Below are 22,210 nucleotides of genomic sequence, written 5' to 3' on the forward strand. Positions count from 1 at the left end.
GTTAGAGAATGGTAAAGTAAATCATCACAGAATCACAATACGTGAACAGATGTCATGAGCTTGCAGCCCTTCAACAAATGAAGGAAGACATTTACAGCCTGGTTTTGACACAAAATGACTATGGTGCCTAGCAAAGAAGTAGTACAGTACAGCTTTAGGCAACTCAGCACATGACATGCATTGGCCATGTTTATACAGCACTGTCTGCAAAGAGACACTTAGGACTTTATTCATACTATGTAAGAACTTAAATTTTGAACTCTAAAAAGTTCTTGAAACTTTACAAAAGCCCAAACCAAAAGAAGCCCTTTTTGCTACTAGTCAGATCTCTTCTAGCTGTTTTAAAATTATAGTACATACAGTCTTTGGTGCTGACAGAATTAATTCCAACTTGCTTTTCAGAGCACACATTTATTTGTAATTATAATAAAGGCTGATTTTGAAGTAGGAAAAAAACCCCATTCTTCCACAAGTTTAAAACCGTTATATACATCCTCACCGAAGGCACTGTAGCTTAAAATTCTCTGTACAGTTGCAGTAAAATTTGAAATCTGTCTTTAAAGATCCAAAACAAGATTTGCAGCAAATTACAACATAGGCACAGTGTCAGAGTTGCTCTGTTAAATTTTTATAGTACAAACAACCTGATGCCAAAATCTCAGTCCAAATGTTTTTTACACATAAAATGCTCACCATATTATGATCCTTTGATGGAAACATGTCAGTTGAAGTCTGTTGCTATAAGCATAGCTGAGCCCTCCTTCAGAACATTTTTGTGAGGTTATGATCTCAAGACACCATTGATCAATCTAGTACAGCACGGTCCAAGCACCTACACCAAAAAGCCTCTGGATTTTCAGATTCGCTCATGGAAGTCTACTGTGATAATCTACAGAAGTCAAAGTGATTCTTGTTGCCTTATTAGTTTGCTTAGATATAGAACTTCAATACTTTAATAACTACTATGCCATACTGACTTGACACTGCATATTGGTTAATTTCTGCCTGTCTTATGTAGTGTTTCAACATCAAGATGTGTGTACAACAGAAAAATCCTTTATTAAAAGTGTTACATCACTGCTTTATTAAGAAGTGATAGATTTCTAAGAACTACTAACAGCTTAATGCAACAGCTTGAAAGAAAGGATTTTTCTCACTTGCCAGCAGCTTAGGACACTGGTTTTACAGTTAAGACTGCTTTCCTGTATAGAATTAAGCAGAATTTAACAAATGCGTGTCTACTACTTCTAGAGAAATTAATACTTATGAATGTAGATAAGGATTTTTAAACAAAGAATATAAACTAAACAATGCTGATGAACACACAAAGTCAGTCTAAAAACATCCAGTTTAGATACAGAGGACCTTCTGAAAAAGACTGCAGACTTAAGAGTAATAAAAAGCCTGTTGCTTTGCAAGGCTCCTACTTTTTTTTTTTTTCCCCAAAGGCTTCCACATTTTTATTAGTCCCTCAAATTTCTTGGGAGAAGTTCTTAGCCAATTTATTTTTGGTTTAGAGGGATGTCTTTAAGCTTAAATCACAGTATCAAGACCTAACCAAAATGAAAAAGAATTACAAGTAAGATAGCTATGAAAGATTTCTCTTCAGTGCATATGAACAAGGAACAGCTCTACCCAATGAGTCCAACCGTTGTGTGAAGAATCCCTTATCACTAACACATTGTTTTCACGAATATATGCAGCCCTTCATGTAAATAAGCACCCCTGGATTTTCTAACAAACATTTCAATTAGGTCATCATTTGCCCAATGATCTTGAATGTCCCATTCTTTGACTACAGACAATTACACCATTGATTTGCAGTTACATTTTTAGAAGAAAGCACAGCCAAAGTCTTGAAATAAAAAAAAAAAAGTCCTTAAAAAAACCCAACCAAAAACTATGGTACAGAGACTGGTGCAGTTACTGTGTCTCAATCTGGAAAAACCGTGGTGCATACCAGCAGGTTACTAATACAGCTTTGCTTTAAAAGGAATGGGGTTTCCAGTCTTTTCCCTTCTAACCCAGGTACATGTAGTCCAAGATTGCCAAAGCCCACGGTGAAGAGCGTGCCTTGACGACCCTTGAAATCTCCACACAGTTTTGACAGCCACAAGATCCGTCAGTTGTCTCCTTCAACCCTTCTCTTGCGAACTGTAACGAGAGAGGAACGAATCATCTTTGACTGTTTTATCATTAGAACCACTACCCATATTTCTACATCATCAACACTGAGGGAACCATGCTAGCAGTTCCCTAATGTGCCACCTGAAGTTTCACATAGCACAGCTTAAGGTAATTAACACTTAGTACTGCCCATCATTTTAAGTTTATGCTTTAGCAGTGGTTATTCTGTTATTCATTAACAGCTTCAAATAGTTGTGAGGACAGATTTGCAGGAAACAGTAATTATTTTATGTTTGGTATGTGGATTCAGGCAGCACTCTTTTTTTACACTGCAGCTTCTAGTGGTGGAAAATTAAGTCTGCCTGGCTTCCAAAGAAACAGTCTAAGAGTTTCACAGTGTAGCCAACAGGATTTATACACTTTGAAGAAAAGTTACATCCATTTATCAGAAATACTAATTTGTTAGAAAATGCAAGAGCAACAAAAATTTGTGGCTGAGACCACTAATGATCAAATGTTGTTTAGACTTAAGAATACACAAGACTGACTTTTCATCAGGGCCAGAAGTTACATGTACCTGCTTTCATCACATTGCAAGAACAGATGAAGACTTTCCAACCTCAATCATGCAGTTAACAGCAACACAGAGATATTTCAGACAAGGAAAAGGGAAGTGGTACACAAGGGACATAGAATATGTAGACTGGTTTGTTTAGAAGAAACGTACAAAGACAGAAATGAGAAGCTTTGAACATCTCAGTTTTCAGTGCTCAATACCCAACAGGGTATCAGAGTAACCTGTCTCTGAAGCTTCAAGGCTGAAGAGATGAAAAGGCATTTGCAGAAACTTTTACTTGCATACTCCAGACTAAGAAAGCAAAGAAAAGAAAAGGCAAGATATCAATAGAAACATAGTTTTCCAACAGTCAAACACTAAAATGAGAACTACTGAAACAAGAAACCTTAAAGGAGAGAGACCTGAAGCATTATGGTGAAAAAAATAACTGGTTTAGAATCTATTTTGAGAAACAGTTACACAGTGTCTGTGCCTTTCTTCTCTCTCAATGCTTTGTTCTGTTACTCCTCCTTCATCTTTTTCAGAGCTGTTCTCCTCACTTTGAACTTTACTCAGAGGGGAAGAGATCTTTAAACCCAATTCCAGTCTCCCATATAATTGCTTCTAATGTATTCCTGAACTACTGCTGCTACTGCTAAACTGCCTGGCCCCTTTTCACGCAGATGAGATGTTATCCTTACCACAGAGCACCTAAAGCAGGAAAGTTTAATTAAATGGAGTTTTAAAATTTAATTCTATTTAAATTGATGGACCACATTGTCTTCTAGTTGTGAACTTCAAGTATTTGATATCATCATACCAAGGTACTTCAATTCATGTGCTATGTTACTAACCAACTTTCTGCTGGTCTGTCTAGTTAGGATTCTAACAGGTGAGCTCCAACAAAACCTACTGCAGCAACTGAAGATGCCATGGCTGGTAGCTGCCTTTAAGGGAGGCAGGGAAGGTACCTGTGCATGAACAGAACCATAAGGGAAGAAACCACCCAGTGCACATGACAGTACATTCAGTTTCCTTGCTCAGGCAGTCCAAATGAGACTGGGAGTGCTGGCACTGAAGAGGGCATCCTGCACTCTGAGTTTCAAATGCTGCTTTTAAACAATGAGTCTTATCCAAATAAAACTGTTCAAAACTATTATTTCCCCTCCCTTTGCCATAACTCATGTAAAATCTGAATGTTCTTGTTCTAGACTATTCCAAAAATCCCCAACTGGTACACCTGAACACCCTGCAACAAAATGAAATAGAACACCAATCAGCAGCAGAAGGGGAGTAAAGCATGGGAGAAATCTGAAACTGATCTATTCATATTTTTCTATCCTGGTTATGTCAATGGAGAAGCAAAGAAAACAGACACCTTGAAAACCTGTGCCACCCACATTCATTTAATAGTCACTCTCTACTGACAGGTCTTACCCAAATCATTATTTTTCGTGATAGCTGCAGCTGCCCTGGCTCGAGGTCCCTGTTGTGTGAAGTGGTATCCAAATTTGAGGATCTTGGTGTTTTCTTCAAGCATCTTGGCAATTTCTACTTCTGCAATTGTGCCCAACTGCTGCCTCTGTTAAAGGTACACAGAGACAACAGAGCTTACATGTATTCAGCCTAAAAGAGGTCAGAATACTTTCATAGTATTAACCAATAAAGACTTCAGTTCATTTTGAGGAGGCAAAGGGTCATAAATACAATCATCCATTTTAAAGCACAAGCACGCACAGAAGTGATCAGGAATCAATTTCAACTGGATTCTTCTGAGAATCTTAAGGGCAATCATGTGTGGGGTAAAGATATTTTAGAAGTACAGTATTTTAGAAAGTTTCTCACATGCTGCCTTCTAAAAATATTGTCAGCTAAGACAGAGTGATTTAGATTATGATACTACCACCACCTCACTTACCTGATTATCAATTTTGATCTCTGTCAATGTTTCATTGTCTTTCAGTGCATCGACCAGTGCCAAAATTCCAACTCCAGTGATGAAGTTTGACTCTATGTTTAAGCTTTTTAATTTTGTGTTTACTCTCAACATATCTGCAAGAGCCTTTGAAAGCAAGAAAACAGCATTAAACCTTTGCGTTCTGCTACAGTACATCAGAGACAGTGATTTCCATTAACTAGCTCGATAGGAGCAACAAGTTCATAGATGCATGGTGCAACTTAGCAAGTTTTCACTCATTATGTGAGACTGAAGTGAGTCTTCAGCCAGGCATTATCTCCATTCCCTTTTTGAATGGTATTTAGTCAAGAAAAGGCCTGCCTTTCTCCTGTTACAAACTAAAAAGCTACACAGAATATAAATTGTCTGAAATTAGCATATTGGACCAATTCCATTTTGTAAGCCTTCACAGCATACAATGAGCAATGCAAGCTGCTAAGTAAAGGCCAAAGAAAGGGCGTTAGTCAACTGAAAGGAGAATTAGGTACAGTTAATTTGTAAACAGGAGACCTGACTTTCAAAATGCTTGTGTCTATGGATATGGTAGGAAGCAGCGAAAACGCAAAGCTCTAAGCACACACCAGCATGTGGCTAAGGGCACTCTTATGGAAATGGCTTCCACCTGAGCTTATTTCCAAGAAAATAAGAGTAGGTAACTGCTGAGGTTTACTGTCATAAAAATCATAACATTTATGTTCTTTTGTATCTAGTCACAACGAAAAAAAACAAACCCAACAAAAAGCCCAAACCCAAATCGACAAAAGCACTCCAAAGAAAGCCAACCTTTACAGATTTTTATTAAAAAAGTTTCAGTTTTACTGAAAAGGAACTTTTAAATTGTCTCAAAACATGACTTTCAAATGTTCATTTGTGCATTTATTGGAGTGCTTCAAACCAGTTTTCTTTCTAAACTGAAATTAAATGCAAAGGATTGTCATGGCCAACAGTTTTCTTACCTCTTTATTTGCAAATAAATAAGGTGCTGCTTTTGATTCAATTTAGGAAAACAGTACCAGATGATAAATATTTAAGTTTCAATTGCATTAAACTAGATAGTTTGACTAATATTATACTGTACATGCCAATGCTTTAAGCCAGTCTTTGGTACCAGGGAGATCAGACAAAATGGTATTTTAGAACTTTATTTAACTAAAACTCTGGTTAGTTGAAAGATTGTGAGGTTTCTCAGACCTCAAATGTGCCTTTTTTATAAAGTTAATTTTGAACATACTATTGGCTCATGGAATTAACATAAGGAGCTACACAATCAGGAAAGAAAGGAGAGCAGGAAGGAGGTTAGTCACAGGGAAGGACTTGGAAAAAATAACTCTTGCTCAACTCATACATCTGACATTGCTGTATATTAGTCAGCTAGTGATCATTTGCCAACTTCAGTACAACAAGGGTTTGTTAAACATACTTCACAGTATAGCACCATTTAATAATTTTTGCTAAATATTTAAACAAGATTCAATTCAATCCCTTACCATTGCTTTTCCATTCTCACACCCCTTGCACCCCACTTAAGCACGCTAACAAGAGTACTTACAACAGCAACAGGGTCGTTGCTTCGGGTGGCTGCAAGGCTGAAATTCTTCACATGTGTGTTGGTTTCTAAGGCTTTTGCAAATTCTTTCAGCGTTGGAATTGGTATGTTCTTGAATTAAAAATAGCATTTTACTCTCTTGAGATACACAAGTTTCTCCCTTCCCTCCCAACTTATTCTATTAACTTATTCTTTTTACAGCAAAACTTCCTATAATATCAGCATTAAAAAATATTATGCTGACTTGGAACTGTTGATTGAGCAAAATCTACATGAACTGAACATTTTGCTATCAGTATCAAATTAACCTTTCACAAATAAATAAAGTTTTAGAGCTTTGAACCCATTCTTGGTGTTCTATAAAGAATAATTCCAGAATTTGCCAATTTATAGTTTGTAATTTTTACAGTGTAGTAGTAACTGAGTGTAAAAGGAATACTTTTAGATGATTAGCATAGCAGGTTTCTTGGTTTTTTTTGTATCAGCTATTTTGCTCTTTTGCCTTTTTGAACATTTATTTTGGCTAGCACTTTTCTATTGCACAATATTCTTAAAGTCTGCATGCTATTTTCCTCCTTAGTAAGAGCAAGGACCCTAGGCTGCTTAGCGAGGCTGCAGCTGGCAGCCTGTCGCCGCTGTCTGCACAGTGAGCTGGGAGTGCTACAGTTCTGTTTTCTCTCATGCAAACATACAAAAGTTTTAGTCATGCCTACAAACACAACTGTTACTCTTATGAGCAGAAGCAGCCCTAGCTGCCGGCAGCTCTTTTGTACAAGAATCAGAAGGATGCCAGGTACAAATATCACTTTGTTTGCAACAGCAGTAACTGAGAGCACAGTGCTGCATCGAGGACAAAGGATTCAAAGTAGTAGTTAACTCCACGATGGTCAACTGCTGGAACTGTTGCCAACTTGGCAGCAACAGAAATCTGAGCTGGCAGTAAGAAAATCTCAGAGTTTTTAAATACACATTTGGCAGAAGAAACCAAGATGCCTTATCGGTTTAGCTCCAGGTTTCTGAGATCACACACACTGCTACACTTAGCAGAAAGGCCGCTCTACTTAAAATAAGCCTACCATGCTCCTAGAGTTGCACAGCTTAAAGTGTCTTCTACTGAGAAAAAGTAGCAAATTTACTGCAGACTTCAAATAATTACCTTAATGTTATTCAAATTAACTTCAACAAGACGGGGATCATTATCCTTAATCCTCTGCAGTGTCTCCTCCACATTTGTGGGATTTGGGGGTTCATCAAAAACAGGCAACATTTTTTCACCTTTGACTATATCTGAAAAGACAATTAATTGCAATCAAACAGGTCACATTTATTCACAGTGAATGTATGATACACATCTAAATAACTACTGTATTTAAGGATCATTCCATCAGCCTTTTCATCTCTTCCCCAACCAAAAAACCACACCATCCTCTCCTCACCATGTTTTCATCAAGTTAAATTCTTCTCCAAAGGCCCTCAGAGCCCTTTCTGCTTTTCTTGCACACAGGCTTTTCTCAGAAAACATATAGAACTTGAAATACAAACATGAAACCTAAAAACCAACACACACACGCGCGCATTGATGCCTTTTATCTCTGCAAAAGCAAATTAACTGCAAAACAGATTTTAATGTAGATATATTTTAATTCCACTCTTGCCAGAGCTCAATTAGCAATGTCACAGACGTGTATTTCCAATTGAAGGCAACAGAGAACAGTTAATGCTATAGGAATCGTGCAGTCCAAAGAACTAATTTATCAAGCACAAGGGTACACACTTACTTGAGAAGCTGTCTTTGTCAATCCCGTTACTGCTTCCTACTACGTCACAGAACTGATTGTTTGTTATCAAGTTGGACATTCCCAGAATAGCTGTAAAGGGAAAAAAAAAGATAAAGCAAGAATTCTATCGTATTGTCCCTGAGTAAACTAGCTCAGATGCAGAGTTCCTTTAAATAACATCAACTGATGTTTGTAAAACACCCAGTTATCAATACAGTAAGCCATTCTACTTCTTAATAACTTAAAGTAGGAAAAAATAATAGGCTTTTTGGTTGGCTTTCACATCTTAGAAAGATTTGACCTCACCAGGTTCAAGCATAAAAGTGCAGTTCAGTCATAAAATTCTTGACTGAAGCCTTAGGACTGCAGGCACATAGCAACATACTATGATTATACACAGGAAAAAGCGGTAGCATACACAACAGAAGCCAGCCAGTCTGAGGAATGAACAAAAAGGATTTGAGTTGGAAAATCAGATATGTTTTCTAGGCCAAAATAATCTAGCTTCCTGTAAATCACCACAAATAACAAAGGTGATGTGCTATAAGCAAGCCAGCATGTAACATGATCAAGTTTTTATACTTACAGCTTCCTGTTGTCACATTTCAGGTAACAGACACTACCACATTAATTACAGAACTTTCTAAACACACACCAGCCCATTCATACTTTAAAAAAACCAACCCCCTAACCTGCAAGGTCACCCAGTTCTGTGTCTGTGGCACTGGTTAAGGCTTCCTCCAGTTCTGGATCAAGAGAGAATTTTTCTTCTGCGAAAGACTGTACAGGCTTTTGCTTGGGGATGAATATTTTCCCTGGAGTAAAGAAAATGAAGAGTCTGATGTTACTTTGTATTATTTAGCTACTTATCTTCGAAGTGTACTTAATGATACATATTACATTTAGTAAAACCTAAGAGCAGCACCAAGGACAACATAAAGGAATGAAGTTTCTTCTGTGTTCTTGAAAGAGACGAGGAAAGAGCATAAGCAGGAATTCAACATTACTTATTCCACATTTTTCTGAGTCTGTATCATAACTTCAATCTTATTTGTTTCTCCCAAGGATTAGAAAATAAAACATAAGCCTCCGTTACGACAGCCTAGAAAAAGTGCCTGTAAGGAAAATTGAGTATCACTGGAGAACAATGACCAGTATCCTCTCTCAAGAGACCTAGGCAGAACTGTAATCTGAACGTGTCAGAGGAACAGAACATCAAATAATCATCTGAAATCACAGACCTGAGCATTTACTGCAGTTTTACAGCATACACAGTATTTCTGATTTCAGATGTTAACTCAGTTTTGAAGCAAAAAAAGGGAATACGTGAGCTGCTTGAAGAAAACCAGAATGATCACAGGAGATGCAACAGGAAAAGAAGCAAGAGTCACATCACATTCTGCACTGTATAACCGTATAGTTAGCATAATTCCTGCATTTATCTTCAGCTGTAAAGTCAGGGTAAGAAATCAGAATAGGAGAAAGCCATTTAACAATTATTCTGAAAATAATTTGGATTTTAATGGTTTAGAATTGGCCTTTTGGAACCAAGAAGTCTAGCACTGGGTGCTTTGGTTCAGGACAAAGTCATGTGGTTGGTAAAGGCTCTGGTACTGTATGAGAGAACAAGCCTGACGCATTTGTTAGAAGTAATTCACAAACAGAGAACTGTGAATCTAATCCTGACAGTTATCCAAGGTTTTTCAAACGTTCCAAGTTGCCTGAGCTATCAAGCAGCAGACAGAGCTGTGCGAAACAGGTTCCAACTTCCTTTACTTACTTCCCAGGGTAGGAAGCAGTGTTGATAAACTTCCTATGTGGACTCAGTACTAAGTCAGGAACACACCCTCTTCCACAGTCACAGCTAAAAGCCATTTCCACATGTGAATCACACTAGCTCAGCCCAATTAGATGATGGAAACCCACCATGTGCTAGAATCAGAACAGCTGGGCAGATGCCAGAACCCCAAGATCTTTCTTCCTCATACTGCATACAGTTGTATCTTCTTACATGTTTGGACTAAGTTAAGCATTTTTAAATACTTCCCAGTGACAAAAAGCTTTATAGGGATGTTTCACTTTTATTTCTGGGAAATTCCAACAAAGCAGGATTTTGATGTCACCACTTGTGGGAAGCAATGCCTGAAGTCAGCTCCTGCATCCCACAGCCAACACAACAAAACCCCATCCACATTTCTCTCTCCAAATTCCCATCCTAGATCACAACAGTTTGTGGCTCATTTTCTTTTTAAATGCATTGCCACTAGCACAGATTACAAAGAACTCTAACAGGTTTTTCTCTGACAACATAGTCTGATGACCAGGATCTGTTGCTAGCAACACGGTATTTTTGTTCCTGGGTTGCTATCTCTTTGGAAAGTTGTATAAATGGTCATTATCCATATTTAGAAGTAGAAAATAAATCTCCTTACATAACTGTACTGACTACAAACAGTAGCTGAAAGCAGCTGACATGCATTACCAACTATACCTCAGGTTCAATGGCCAGTGTATAAGAAACTGTTTGTGGTGATTCAGGATTAAAAGAAAACCTTCGTGAATCAAAGGTTTAGGTATAAATGATTAGCATTATTTTGATGTAATTGATACCGTGCATTTCTACCTCTGTTTTGCTTTACCAGCATCACTTACTGGGGAGAGAATAATTTTCAACTTCAGTTGTAATTTTCAGAAGAGATATGAGAATGTTTGACAAGGTTTTCATTAATTGATGAAATACTCTGAACAGCTCTAAAGCCTTTCATTAGCTATGTTTGTGTTGTCTTCCCTCAGTAATACAGACTAGTAAAAAAGCAAGGACTTCAGAGTACAAGGCAAAAGAGAAGGGAAGTATGGTTTGAGCACCTGAGCCTTCCTTCATGTCATCCTATTTGCAGCATCAGTGCAGCAGGCAAGCAGGCAGGAAAAGGACACAGATTTCAATTAAAAGCAACTCTGTAAAAATGTATTTCAACCCAGATCTGCCTCCTGACTGGTTCATCACACAGCTCTCACAAAAAAGATGTACTTTTCCTGCTGTTACTTTAAGTCATTCTTGAATTTATAGATTAGGCACCTCTGGTTCTAAACATCTGGTTCTTAAGAGTAACACTAAATTTATCCATACATGCCTGACTGAAGATAGCCTAAAGAGAGAGGAGTATATTTAGTTTTTATTAAAGCAAAAATGTTAAAAGCCACTCCCCTCCAGAAACACTCATTGCAGCCAACTCCAGTCACATGTACTGGGTCAGGAGCAGTTTTTGTTCTAAAACAGGTCACACCCTTGTGTACATAATCCTTTATTCAGTGGCTTCATCTCGTCCTAGTTCAGAGGTTTACAATGCACACACGAAAGCAAGTCCTTCCCCACTCCTCACTTTTAGTAATGAATGCACTTCAAAAAGGGTAAGGCCCCTGTGTCTCTGGGGATGTGGATCTAACTCAAGGCTCGCTGCCAAGACAGTTTGGCAATTCCCTTCCCCCTTTACTGATGTAAACCTAAAAACCCAACAACAACAACAAAACCACTACACATCTGTGCAGCCCATGAGACCAATAGCTTTCTCAGCCCTCACGTGGCATGTTTCCAAACAGCAGGGATCTGATCACACAAAGGAACATGACATCCTTCTTTCCAGCCAACAAGGATACTGCAAAGATTAAGCAATACAGAAAGATGCAAATTTCAGAGGTTTTCACATCATTTCTGTAATAATTATATACTCAGGTCTTCTCTGCCTTTAGCTAATGTTAAATGACGCATGTCCCAGGATTAATTCACAAGCTTTCCTTGCAACAGAATGAACTTTGAGGTCCAAGTCCTGCACAGTTGTATAGCTCAAAAGGCAGAAAGGCTGGATGATGTCTGTGGGAGAACCCGAGACATTTCATACACTGACTCACAGTATCTGAGGTGGGACTGAAAACCTTGCAGAAATCAGCTCTGCTCAGTGTGACCACAGGCTACACATTGCTGGCACTATTCTCATGTATCCCCCAGTCCTACCCCCACGGTAGTAGGCTGCATGTGGCCACAATTTGCCGATCAGAAGAATGTCTAAAATCCCCTGAAGTCCACACTATCTGCTGAAAGGGAATCAAGTGTCACCTGAGGACACCAAATACACGCTTGTCTCATCAGTGATTTCTTGAAGAACCAGCAATACCTGAACATTCCTCACATCTTACGTTCCTTAAAGTTTAATCAATCATGAAATTGATATAATCCACAGTTCAACCACCAACTCTTACCATGTGACAGATTTAGGTTTATCAATTCACTACTAATTTCATACTGTTTTTTAATTCAACCTACAAGTGTCTTCCTCAGAGTCTTAGCATTGAAGAACTGTTATTTGTCATCTGATAACAGAGCAAATAGAAGTGAGTTAGAAAACTGTTTGACATTAAGGCTGGAGGATCCCATGTTGTTTTGTTTGTGGTTTTGTATGGAGAACATCAATTCGACAAGTTGTTTCTCCAAAGCTCTTACAGGATATTCCCTTTGTTTTACAACATGCAACACATTTCCTTTAAAGACCAGTGAGTAAAAGGCAGAGAATACAGCATCCCAAATCCTGCTGCAACAGAAGCAAGTAGTGATCTAGATCAAAACTGAGTGGGACAGCAACAGGAGAGCTCTAGCCAGGTGACTACAGTTTCAGCCTAACAGTATTTTCTGGGTGACGGAGCAGGAAAAACAAACCAAACCCCAAACAAAAACAACATTAAGGCAGAAGTGACATGAAATGCAAACCTACATAGAGCAAACATATCCCAGCAGGAACACAGAGGGAGAACTGGAAGAGAAACTCATGAGGAGGAGAATGCAAAGGCTGGACACACAAGGCTTAGTTTATGTAACAATTAGCTAATGCCTTGCACTATACAGCAAGTATCACATGAGTGATGCTAGAAATGGTTTTGTCTCAGGTGCAATAATTCTCATCTTTTGCTGTTCCAGGAGAAGTGAGGAGCATTATTCAGACTTGGTCAGATGCATAGAACACACTCAGGGCAAAAGACTCCAGCACTGACCCTTCACTTCACTGTTTAGATGAGAGATCCTTCCCCTTGCAGCATGCCCTGTAAAATCTTTATGGCATACTTACGTACGCAGATTGAGACAAAGCTAGTTCTGTTGAAATTATTGCCACATTGCTCTCGTGAATCTCTTGAACAATGGTTTACTGTATGGTTCAACACTTAATTGGAACAGAATGTGACTTAAGTCATTAAATCGTGTTTAAAAACAAAGTATGTTTTTAAGGATGCTTTTAGAAACAAAATCAGGCAGTGGAAAAATGCAAAAGAATATAATTGAGGGATTGTTAAACTTCACATTTCTTTAGCATTGTTCATCCCAGTACATCAGGACACTTTACATGAGTTCAGATCTTTCACATGTCACAGCACACAGCAAAAAAAGGTTCCAAAGATTTGGAGAAATTAGAGCAACTATCAGTACCAAACACTGTTTTAATAACATGTTACCCCAAAATGAGGCACTTTGAGCAACTGGAAGAGAGGATTTTTCCTTTACATTGTAGTAGGGAAACAAGGGTCCCAGAACCAGGAACAAGCCAGAATGTTTAAAATTAATCCAGGGTAAACTTCTTTGCTAGACCGGCAGGCCAAATCACCACACAGGACATCAGTTCTACTAAAATAGGAAAAGGAACAAGAAAGAGGATAGATTTTTCCATTCTTACTCCAATAAATGAAGAATTAGACCAAGTTATAACAATGAGACCAGATATGCACACAGGAATATTTTAGCAAAGCCTGACCCCCCCCCAAATGGCACCAAGAAAAACAGCTGCAACTCCAATCCATCTCTCTCCCCCCAAAACCTCTAGATCTGAAGGTTCCAATTGTCAGTTTTCTTTTGAATTAACAGTATAATCAAGCAAGATTTTCACCTACACCTATTCCACAATTTGTTAGCATTTCACCATAATATATTTATTTAACCAAAGAGAAAATTCTAAACCAGCAGACTTGTTTAACATTAAAGGAAAACACTTTAGGATAACAACTTCCTCTAGATAAAAAACATCATACAGAAGTTCTGTTCCATTCCCTTTCCAAGTTTTACATCTAGATAAAGATCATGATTTTTTGATTTAAAAGATAAAGTCACACAGATTTACTATTTTGTGCAAAATGACTACAAACACAGCAGCAAGTCAAAGCTGAACCATAACATTTTCATGAGAGGTAAAGAAAAGGTTATCCTTCACCTACTCTAAAATAAATTTAGGCTCTTGACTCCTGCTGCCCATATAGCAGAGCATGAATTTACATACTGAGCATTTCTTTCCACATTTTTAGTTTTATTAAAAGTAAGCTACATTTCATTCTTCATAATGTTTTCTCTTACTCCACGGTTCTGAAATAAATGGTAGAAAAGGTTGACAGCAACTTTTGTTTTTTCCTTAAGAGACACAGGAAATTTTTCTAACTAAACTGGTATGACATTGCAACAACCAGACAGGCTGCTATTTAGTAATACTTTATTACATAAAGGAAATGACATGTGATCTTTCTTAACCAAGATCTGCATCACAGCTGGACCCTTCTGTTTTTCTACATGATTCTCAGAGATTTTATCTACCCAAACAACTAGTTTTGCGTGGACATGTACATGTAAGTTAACCTTAAAAGCCACCTATCAGAATGAAGTGGTAGTACTCACTAGAATACTAACTAGAGCAAATCCTCCATGCCCCGCCTCACATGCTGACAGAGCGGTGTACGAGCTGGCTGGGCTGCAGGGGTTCCACAAACCAGCTATGAGGCCCAAATCACAATAAGCCATTAGGATATCTCCAGCATACACTAGAAAATACACTGGGCAGAAAGCTGACTGGGGAGGAAGCAGCAGTACACTACACTGCCAAGTGTGGGATCAACAGGTACTTGCTGGCAGCAGAGGTAGCGTAAGGGTACAGCTGCTACAGGTAGCTTTGGCTGCCTTCTACATTCCACACACTGTGTTGTCCTTAACGTAGTTACTCTTAGCATAAGATTCACTCAGCTAACTCCCATTCACCTGTCAGGAAGAGCGTCACAGCTACCTCTCAACACAAGCCATGTTAAACTACCAAATAAGGCAAACCCTGGTTTATCATAAAGTCACAATCTCTCTATTACTTCAAGGAAAAAAAATAAGAGATGCAGCATGGTCAAGTAAGAGCTGTCTGGTACAGGCAGGGAAAATGCAAATACCCCCAACAAAATGATCATCAAATACACAGCACAATCATATATACAAACTCAGGTCTGAAACACACTATGATTCACACCAGAGAATTAAGTAGAATTAAAGAGTTACAAACCATTAAAAGGAGGAGCCTGTTCTCTTGGGCAGTTGGAATACAACTTATCAAACAATTTACTGAAGCCTCACTGCAGCAGATCTACCCTGCAGCTGGGCAAGGTTCAGACAAGCCTAGGATTCACAAGCAGTGCACAAACCCTATGGCGACTGCTAAAAGCCTCCTCCTATGCATATATGCCCAGCACAGCGCTGGGAGCTTCTGTCCCTAACAACAGTACTTAGTAAGGCACAACAAATGTGGAAATTCTTGTTTTGTGGGGAAAATCAATAAAATATAGACTTACAGTATTTAACATGCACATTAATTTTTAATTTTCTCCTGAAAAGGATAATGCTTCCCACCAAGTCAATGAGAAGACTAGATCCAGAGCAAAGATTGAAAGTCCCAGGCTATAATAATATGTCTCCTCATTGAACCAGTATTTCCATGATCTTTAAACCACAAAATACTGCCTCATTTCAAAGCTTCTTGCGATGATAACTATGTAATTAGTTAATAATAACTATGCAATCTTATTACACTTCTCAGAATACTAGAAAGACATGACTGTATACACCACTTGCCTGCCTTGTCAGCCTACACCATCTCCAAACATTACTGAATACCTATCACAACATCATTCTACTGCTGTTTTTTTAAATTCAACATAGTATTACAAATGTTACTGTCTGTACTCAGCACCACAGGGCATAAGCCACAGGCATGACGACAGCATTTGTTGTTACTGGCACAAATCAGGGATAGCTCCTCCTTTGAGAATACCATCCCCATCAGAACCTTGTAATCTCTGATAAAAATTTTGAGTCTTACTTCCTTCCTGTGCTATATGCAAACACCACACCAAACCCCACACCACAAGAGGCCTGAACAGGAAGCATCCCGCCTCCACACAGGAGGACTCATTTGGAAACACCCTGAGTTAAAAAGCATCTCAGCTGCCAGGGCCTCAATAAACTTCGGTTCACAGTAGTTCTGGCTAGTCCACTTCAGCAATTTCGCTGCCACCTACACTGGATAGGGTTGCGTTACCTTTCTTTTCTCTTGTAAAAGGCACATAGTCTTCCCTGTCCTTGTGCTCAAGAGCCTGCTTCTCCAAGTAGGCAAGGAGGCGCTCCCTGTCGAAGGGCCCTGAGGCCTTTTTCGCAGTCTGGTCTTTCTGGCGGAAGCCGGCAGGCAGCAGCGCGTTCTGCAAAACAACACGCAGCACGTAAGAACCGCTCCAGAGCCCGTGTCAGCACCTGCTTAATCTCACTGCCCTCTTCCTGCTCCCTCTCCCCAAGGTTCAAACCCGATCCATCACCCTTTTGAGGCACTCTCTGACCCCTTGCCAACTTGCAGTTCTTGGTGCAGGGAGGACACAAGGCAATCTATTCTTTAGATACCAAGAATAAAATTAAAGCCAGCACCGCACTCTAAATAGGACTGAAGCAATTCTCTAAGTACAGTACCTCCCAGCACTAGACTTGCTAGTTACTTTGCATTTCTTCTCTAAAATGATCACTGTTTAAGTGAGTAGTAGCAAATAAAACTCAGCTATTTACAGTTTAGACATTCAGCAAGAGACTATTTCCTCCATCACTTACATCCGTGGGTTTCTAAGTCGTTCAGACAACCACCTATACTGTTGTCTGGCATTTAACAGGGTATTTCAACTTTTGACCTGACTCAGGGAAGAGTGTTTTTTTTACAATCATCAACATACTTCAGCTGAAGAAAACAAACAAAATAGAAAAACACGGAGGATATTACTGTGGAAAGAGTGGTACATATAGAAATTCAGACTGTCATAAGAGGCAACAATCACTTTTGCCAGGTCTCCTCTGTTAAAATGTCTACAAAGCCAAAGCTAATTAAAATATCAAGAAGATCTTGCAGTGCAACAAAATAGGTGATCATAATATCCTTAAGTGATCCCCAAACATCAAGATTAAATTTAATCCTGTTACCATGAAAGCAGGAACAGACAATCAGGAGGTGAAGACACAGGTCTTGGTCTCTGACATTAGCTGCAGTACCAGTAGAGGACATCACTCAGCTCTTCAACAGAAAGCTAAAATATTCCTTATCCAATACCCCATTCTGACGTAACCATTCAGGAGTTCTGAATGGTTATGCCTGCCTCCTCTTTACAAAGTCATCACAAGGACAGGAATAGATATAGGCCACCAGATACAGCACCATGAATCTTCAGTAGAGGTTAGCACCCTCCCTCTCCCATCAAATGCTCAACAGTAGAAGCAACAAAATAAAAATGCATGCAAGAGAGCTGTTTACCAGACAACTCTGGAAACAGGAAAGTTAAACAGGCATTTCTAAATAAACTTTCTTTTCAGTAACATGACTAAGAGCAATTTTTATTTATAAATAAATCCCAGAAAGCCCTTCCTGAGAATCCATTCTTACATTTTCCTCTACTGTAGTTGCATTCACTTTGAAAGCAGGAACAGTTGAACCATTACGTTTACATATATATCTGTAAATAAGATCATTAGCAGGCTAGGCAAAAACTCTGTCCAAAAGTATAGTGTACAAACAGTAAAAAAAGTCAATTTACTTCAGACTAGTTTCTGAAAAACTGAATCCTACCTCCCCAGCCCCCATACAACAACTTCTGTTGGCTAATACCTACATCAGGGTCAAGATCATCCAAAACAGTTTCCAGTTGTTTCAGTTCTTCTTCTGAAAGTTTGCCAAGAATTTCATCCTCATCGAGATCTTTGTACTTGTCCAAGTCCTTTCGAAATTGGAGTGTCATGACTTGGGCAGTAGCAAGCTGCTCACACACTTCAAAACCCAAGCCTTATTCTTAACCAGACCTATAAAAAAAAAAAAAAAGAAAAAAAAGTTTAAAAAAGAAATAACCACAGTTAAGGTAAATATCTGCCTACAAAGCATCTTCAACCTCCAAACACATCTCTGAAATTAAAGCTTTATCTGTTATTCTACAGCAGAGGACTTGCAAGCTGTTTACACTCTGCTACTTTCACTGACAAGAATCCCATTCTGCCATGCCCTTTTCCATCAGTAACTAAGATTAATGCCAGTATCCAGTTGACTCGAGAACCCCAAAGCCATAGTTCCCACAGAGCAGGGCAGGCTGCAGGGTAGGAGGGAGGAGATACCACCTGTACCTAGTATGTATAAGTCCAGCTTAATGCCATCGGTTTTTACAGACACTGCAATCAAAAGAAGAGCTAAGATGCTTTGCATTTATTGCTGATGCTGTTTGAGGGCAGTAGATGAGAACTTCACTACAAACAAGCTGATAGGTTATTACTGACTCATATCCCTGTGTATTACCTACAGCAGGAACAAAGGAAGTTTGTCTGTGAGTTAATTATAGCACTACCATTGAAGTAACATTCTGTTCTATCTGAGGAAAATTAAAACACTTTGATGAGAGGCTCAGGGAACACAGCTCCTAAGCAGCAGCACTCCAGTCAATATTAATACTTAAAAAGATTAAAAATATGGAACAGATTCTCTAACTGCATGACTGCTCACTAAATACTATACTTGGAAGAAATTGGGGTCCTTCAAAGATGTACAGTCCACATAGTACTGTTCAGTGACAGTGCACAGGGAATCTTTCTTCTAACAGGTACAATTTTTGAGCTTTTGGCTTTAAAACACACCAAGGGTTAATCATGACATTGTTGAAGCAGACCAGTTGGTTTCTCTTATTTTTCTGCAAGAAGTTCTGGGATTCTCCTTTTGTTCAGCCAAATTCTTACTTCAAGTTGAGTGCACAAACACACAAAAAGGTAATTTGACTGACTCCCTGAGACCAAGAGTGTCCATGATGTATTTGGGGAACAAAACCTAGATCCAAACATTCGGGCTCATTAGCCTCCCAAGCTCCTTTCTCAGCTCTGCAGAAATACTCAACACAGATCAGACATACAGCAAGCATTACTGGTTCTCCAACAGCCCACATTCCAGTTCAGATACTCTCACCACATACTCTAAACTGCATTATGTCAAACCCACACTTACACTGTTCTTCAAAAGCCGATCAATTTTAAGTTATTGCCTCTTAAGTAAAAGAAAAAGAAGGGCCTTATATACATCCTATACCGTGGAATCCTGCTTACAGGATTCCTTCACCTCAGTTGTTTACATCAAGAAAGGTCTTCCTGGCTGTCACAGTTGCATATGGTGATATTTTAATTCAGAGACACTGAACAGACATGAACACATAAAGGTTCATCCACACTATTCTGTCAAGTTTACTTGTAAAGTAAATCTGTTTTTAACAATTGGCTTTGCAAGAACAGTAAATTTTCAGTTCCAACCAACATCTACACCCGAATGAAGGCTGTACTTACAGCTATTTTCAGGATGTCTGCTTTTAAAAGATAGTACTGATATAAAGACTAGAGCCTACTTGTAAACCCCACTTGGTACCAACAGGACATAATTCCAAAGCTGAAATACCAACTTAGATAGAGCTCTCAAACATAAGAAACCCCAGGAGGCATTATTAGTCTCATGTAAATTGTGACTAGAAAATGGTGTCTGGCTTCCTCAGATATAAAACCAATCAAGTTGGAAGAGCTTGGACCTTTTGCGAGAGGCCACAGAGCTGGGAACATCCCAGTTTAATGGCTGCTGAAAATGCAGAGGGTAGCACACCTACGGGTTTCAGAGCTGTGTTCCAGAAGTCACTAAGGGAGTAACTACAGCCCAGCATGCCAGCTCCGACAGTTTGCGCAGTCTCCTGGTATGTGTTTCTCCAGGTGCAGAACTGTCAAAGGACACTTAGCTGATAGATACAGCAGATGCCACACAAGCTGTATGTAAAGTTCTTGTTCCTAGAGCCTTAATGTTTTGTCCTTCCTTACTGCTTAAGCCATTACACACTATCGTAAGAGAAACACATTTCCTGCAGCTGATTACACAGCATTGTTTGCAACCAGGCTGCGCCCTCTGAATCCTACATCAACACCCTGCTACATATCCCATTTCTGCATTCAGATAGTAAAAAGTGCCCTTTTAGTGGGTAACTATAAGGAGAACAGCTAGCATACTGCAGAATAACACTCCCCTTACCCTGACAGAGAGTAGCGCTGCCTAACTGCATATTACATTCAGGTAGGCATTATTTCCTCCCCATGAATCACTGTAAAATGCTGTCACCTAGAATGAATTACCTTTTATTTACTGCATTGGTATGTTTTACATTGGAAAACTACTCATCCTTTAGAATACATTAATTAATGTTTAGGTCATAGCCCTTAGTGTCACTTGTTTCTATGCCATGATCAAAGCAGCTGTTTCAAATCCCGAGCTACAGTGTTGATGCACACCCAAAAAGTGAAAAATAAAGCAGCAGTTTCTGTAACTGAGTCCTCTCTTCAGCAAGGGGAAGAGAATTACATGTGGCCTGGCAATTTTAAACTTAAAGACTTCTGGACTTTTCTAACACCCATCAATCAAAAGTATTTTTAAATACATAAGCATAGTTAACGTGAGACCCTTTTATGAAATTAGGATGGCAGCACTGATTAGCATGTCTGTACTACACAGAGATTGACTGGTAACAACCTTCAGAAACATTCCCTACAGAAGAAATCCCAGCATATGAGACACTCGTATATAATACGCTAAAAATCAGGTTTTAAAACATGGTGTCAGGAGTTCTCATCACCTAAAAAGGGCATAAAGGCCAGTTGAAACCCTAATCTAATCCAACAGGCCTCTTCACCTCCCATTAAACATATTTGGTATTCTAGTTACTTTCCATCTCTCACTGTAGCAGCAGAACAGAGGAAGATACATGTGTAACAAACACAAGATCTTAGAAGGAGCAGTTATTCTCACTCTGAATATTTGTGGCACATCTTGCTGCAAAGTTGTAGGCGAAAGCCTAACCACCAATTTTGGCTTTGCTTTTTGATGAGTGGAACTAGTTTTCTTCTAAGTATCCTTGTTAACTTTACCACAAAAGCATTGCATACAATCACAGGCAAAAGGGCTAGTGCTCTCCTTTCAGTAGGTAAGTATAAGGTAAATGAAGTCCTTCACCTCTAGCAACTTCATCGTCGTGTAAAAGAAACATTTAGGGAAACAGAACCAAAGCCATCACTTCCAATCAATCAAATTTCAATTGTTAAGCAGAGGAGAAGTTGAAAACCCAGAAATATAGATATTCTGTTGGAACATCAGGGGTAAAATTCTTGCCATTATTCCTTCACCTGACAAATCAACAAACAACTGAAGTAACTAGAAGATAGAACTAACTCTAGTTTAGCGTGACACACACAAAGCATTTCACACTGTCCCACGCAGCATCCTTGTCTCTAAATCAGAGGCACGTGGATTTGACAGATGGACCACTCAGTGGATAAGGAATTGGCTGGATGGTTGCCAATGGCTCAATGTCCATGGGAGACCAGGGCCTTACAGTACTGTTGTGACCTACAGAAAAATTATTCTGACAAGTGGCTTTGCACTGTTGAGCATCTCTGTCAGTGACACAGTGGGATTGAGTGCACCTTCAGCCAGCCTGCTGATGACACCAAGCTGTGTGGTGCAGGGAAGGGATGCCACCCTGAGGGATCGTGACAGCTTTGAGAGCTGGGCCTGGGTGAACTGCACGAAGCTCAACAAGGCCAAGCGCGAGGTCCTGTACATGAGTCAGGGCAATCCCAAGCACAACAACAGGCTGGGTGGAGAATGGATTGAGAGCAGCCCTGATGAGAACAACTTTGTGGTGTTGATGGATGAGAAGATCCTTCTCTACTCCACCCCACCTGGAATACCGCATCCAGCTCTGGGGTCCCAGTACAAGACAGACATGGACCTCTTGGAGCAAGTCCAAAGGAGGCCATGAAGATAATCAGAATGCTGGAGAACCTCTGCTATGAAGACAAGCTGAGGGAATTGGGCTTGGTAAAT

At 39.3% G+C, this 22,210-nt stretch overlaps 1 protein-coding gene across 2 annotated transcripts; it reads right to left on the reverse strand.

Annotated features, from left to right (window-relative positions):
• Window positions 1–2,083: 2,083 nt before the first annotated feature.
• On the reverse strand, window positions 2,084–18,065 carry LOC311194966 (tropomodulin-3-like; the record flags this gene model as incomplete). 2 transcript variants are annotated; one of them, XM_084268230.1, is made up of 9 exons in its annotated part: window positions 2,084–2,154; window positions 4,121–4,265; window positions 4,602–4,745; window positions 6,190–6,297; window positions 7,343–7,473; window positions 7,965–8,054; window positions 8,657–8,779; window positions 16,340–16,496; window positions 17,940–18,065. In XM_084268230.1, the coding sequence occupies 9 exons, from the start codon at window positions 18,063–18,065 to the stop codon at window positions 2,123–2,125; spliced, it is 1,056 nt and encodes a 351-aa protein (XP_084124356.1). The 2 variants fall into 2 exon arrangements, with proteins under 2 accessions (XP_084124356.1, XP_084124355.1); XM_084268229.1 differs by lacking the exon at window positions 2,084–2,154 and adding an exon at window positions 2,940–2,995.
• Window positions 18,066–22,210: the final 4,145 nt, after the last annotated feature.

Source organism: Gallinula chloropus (assembly GCF_964237585.1).
Source record: "Gallinula chloropus genome assembly, chromosome: 9".
In the NCBI taxonomy this organism is placed as follows: Eukaryota; Metazoa; Chordata; class Aves; order Gruiformes; family Rallidae; genus Gallinula; species Gallinula chloropus.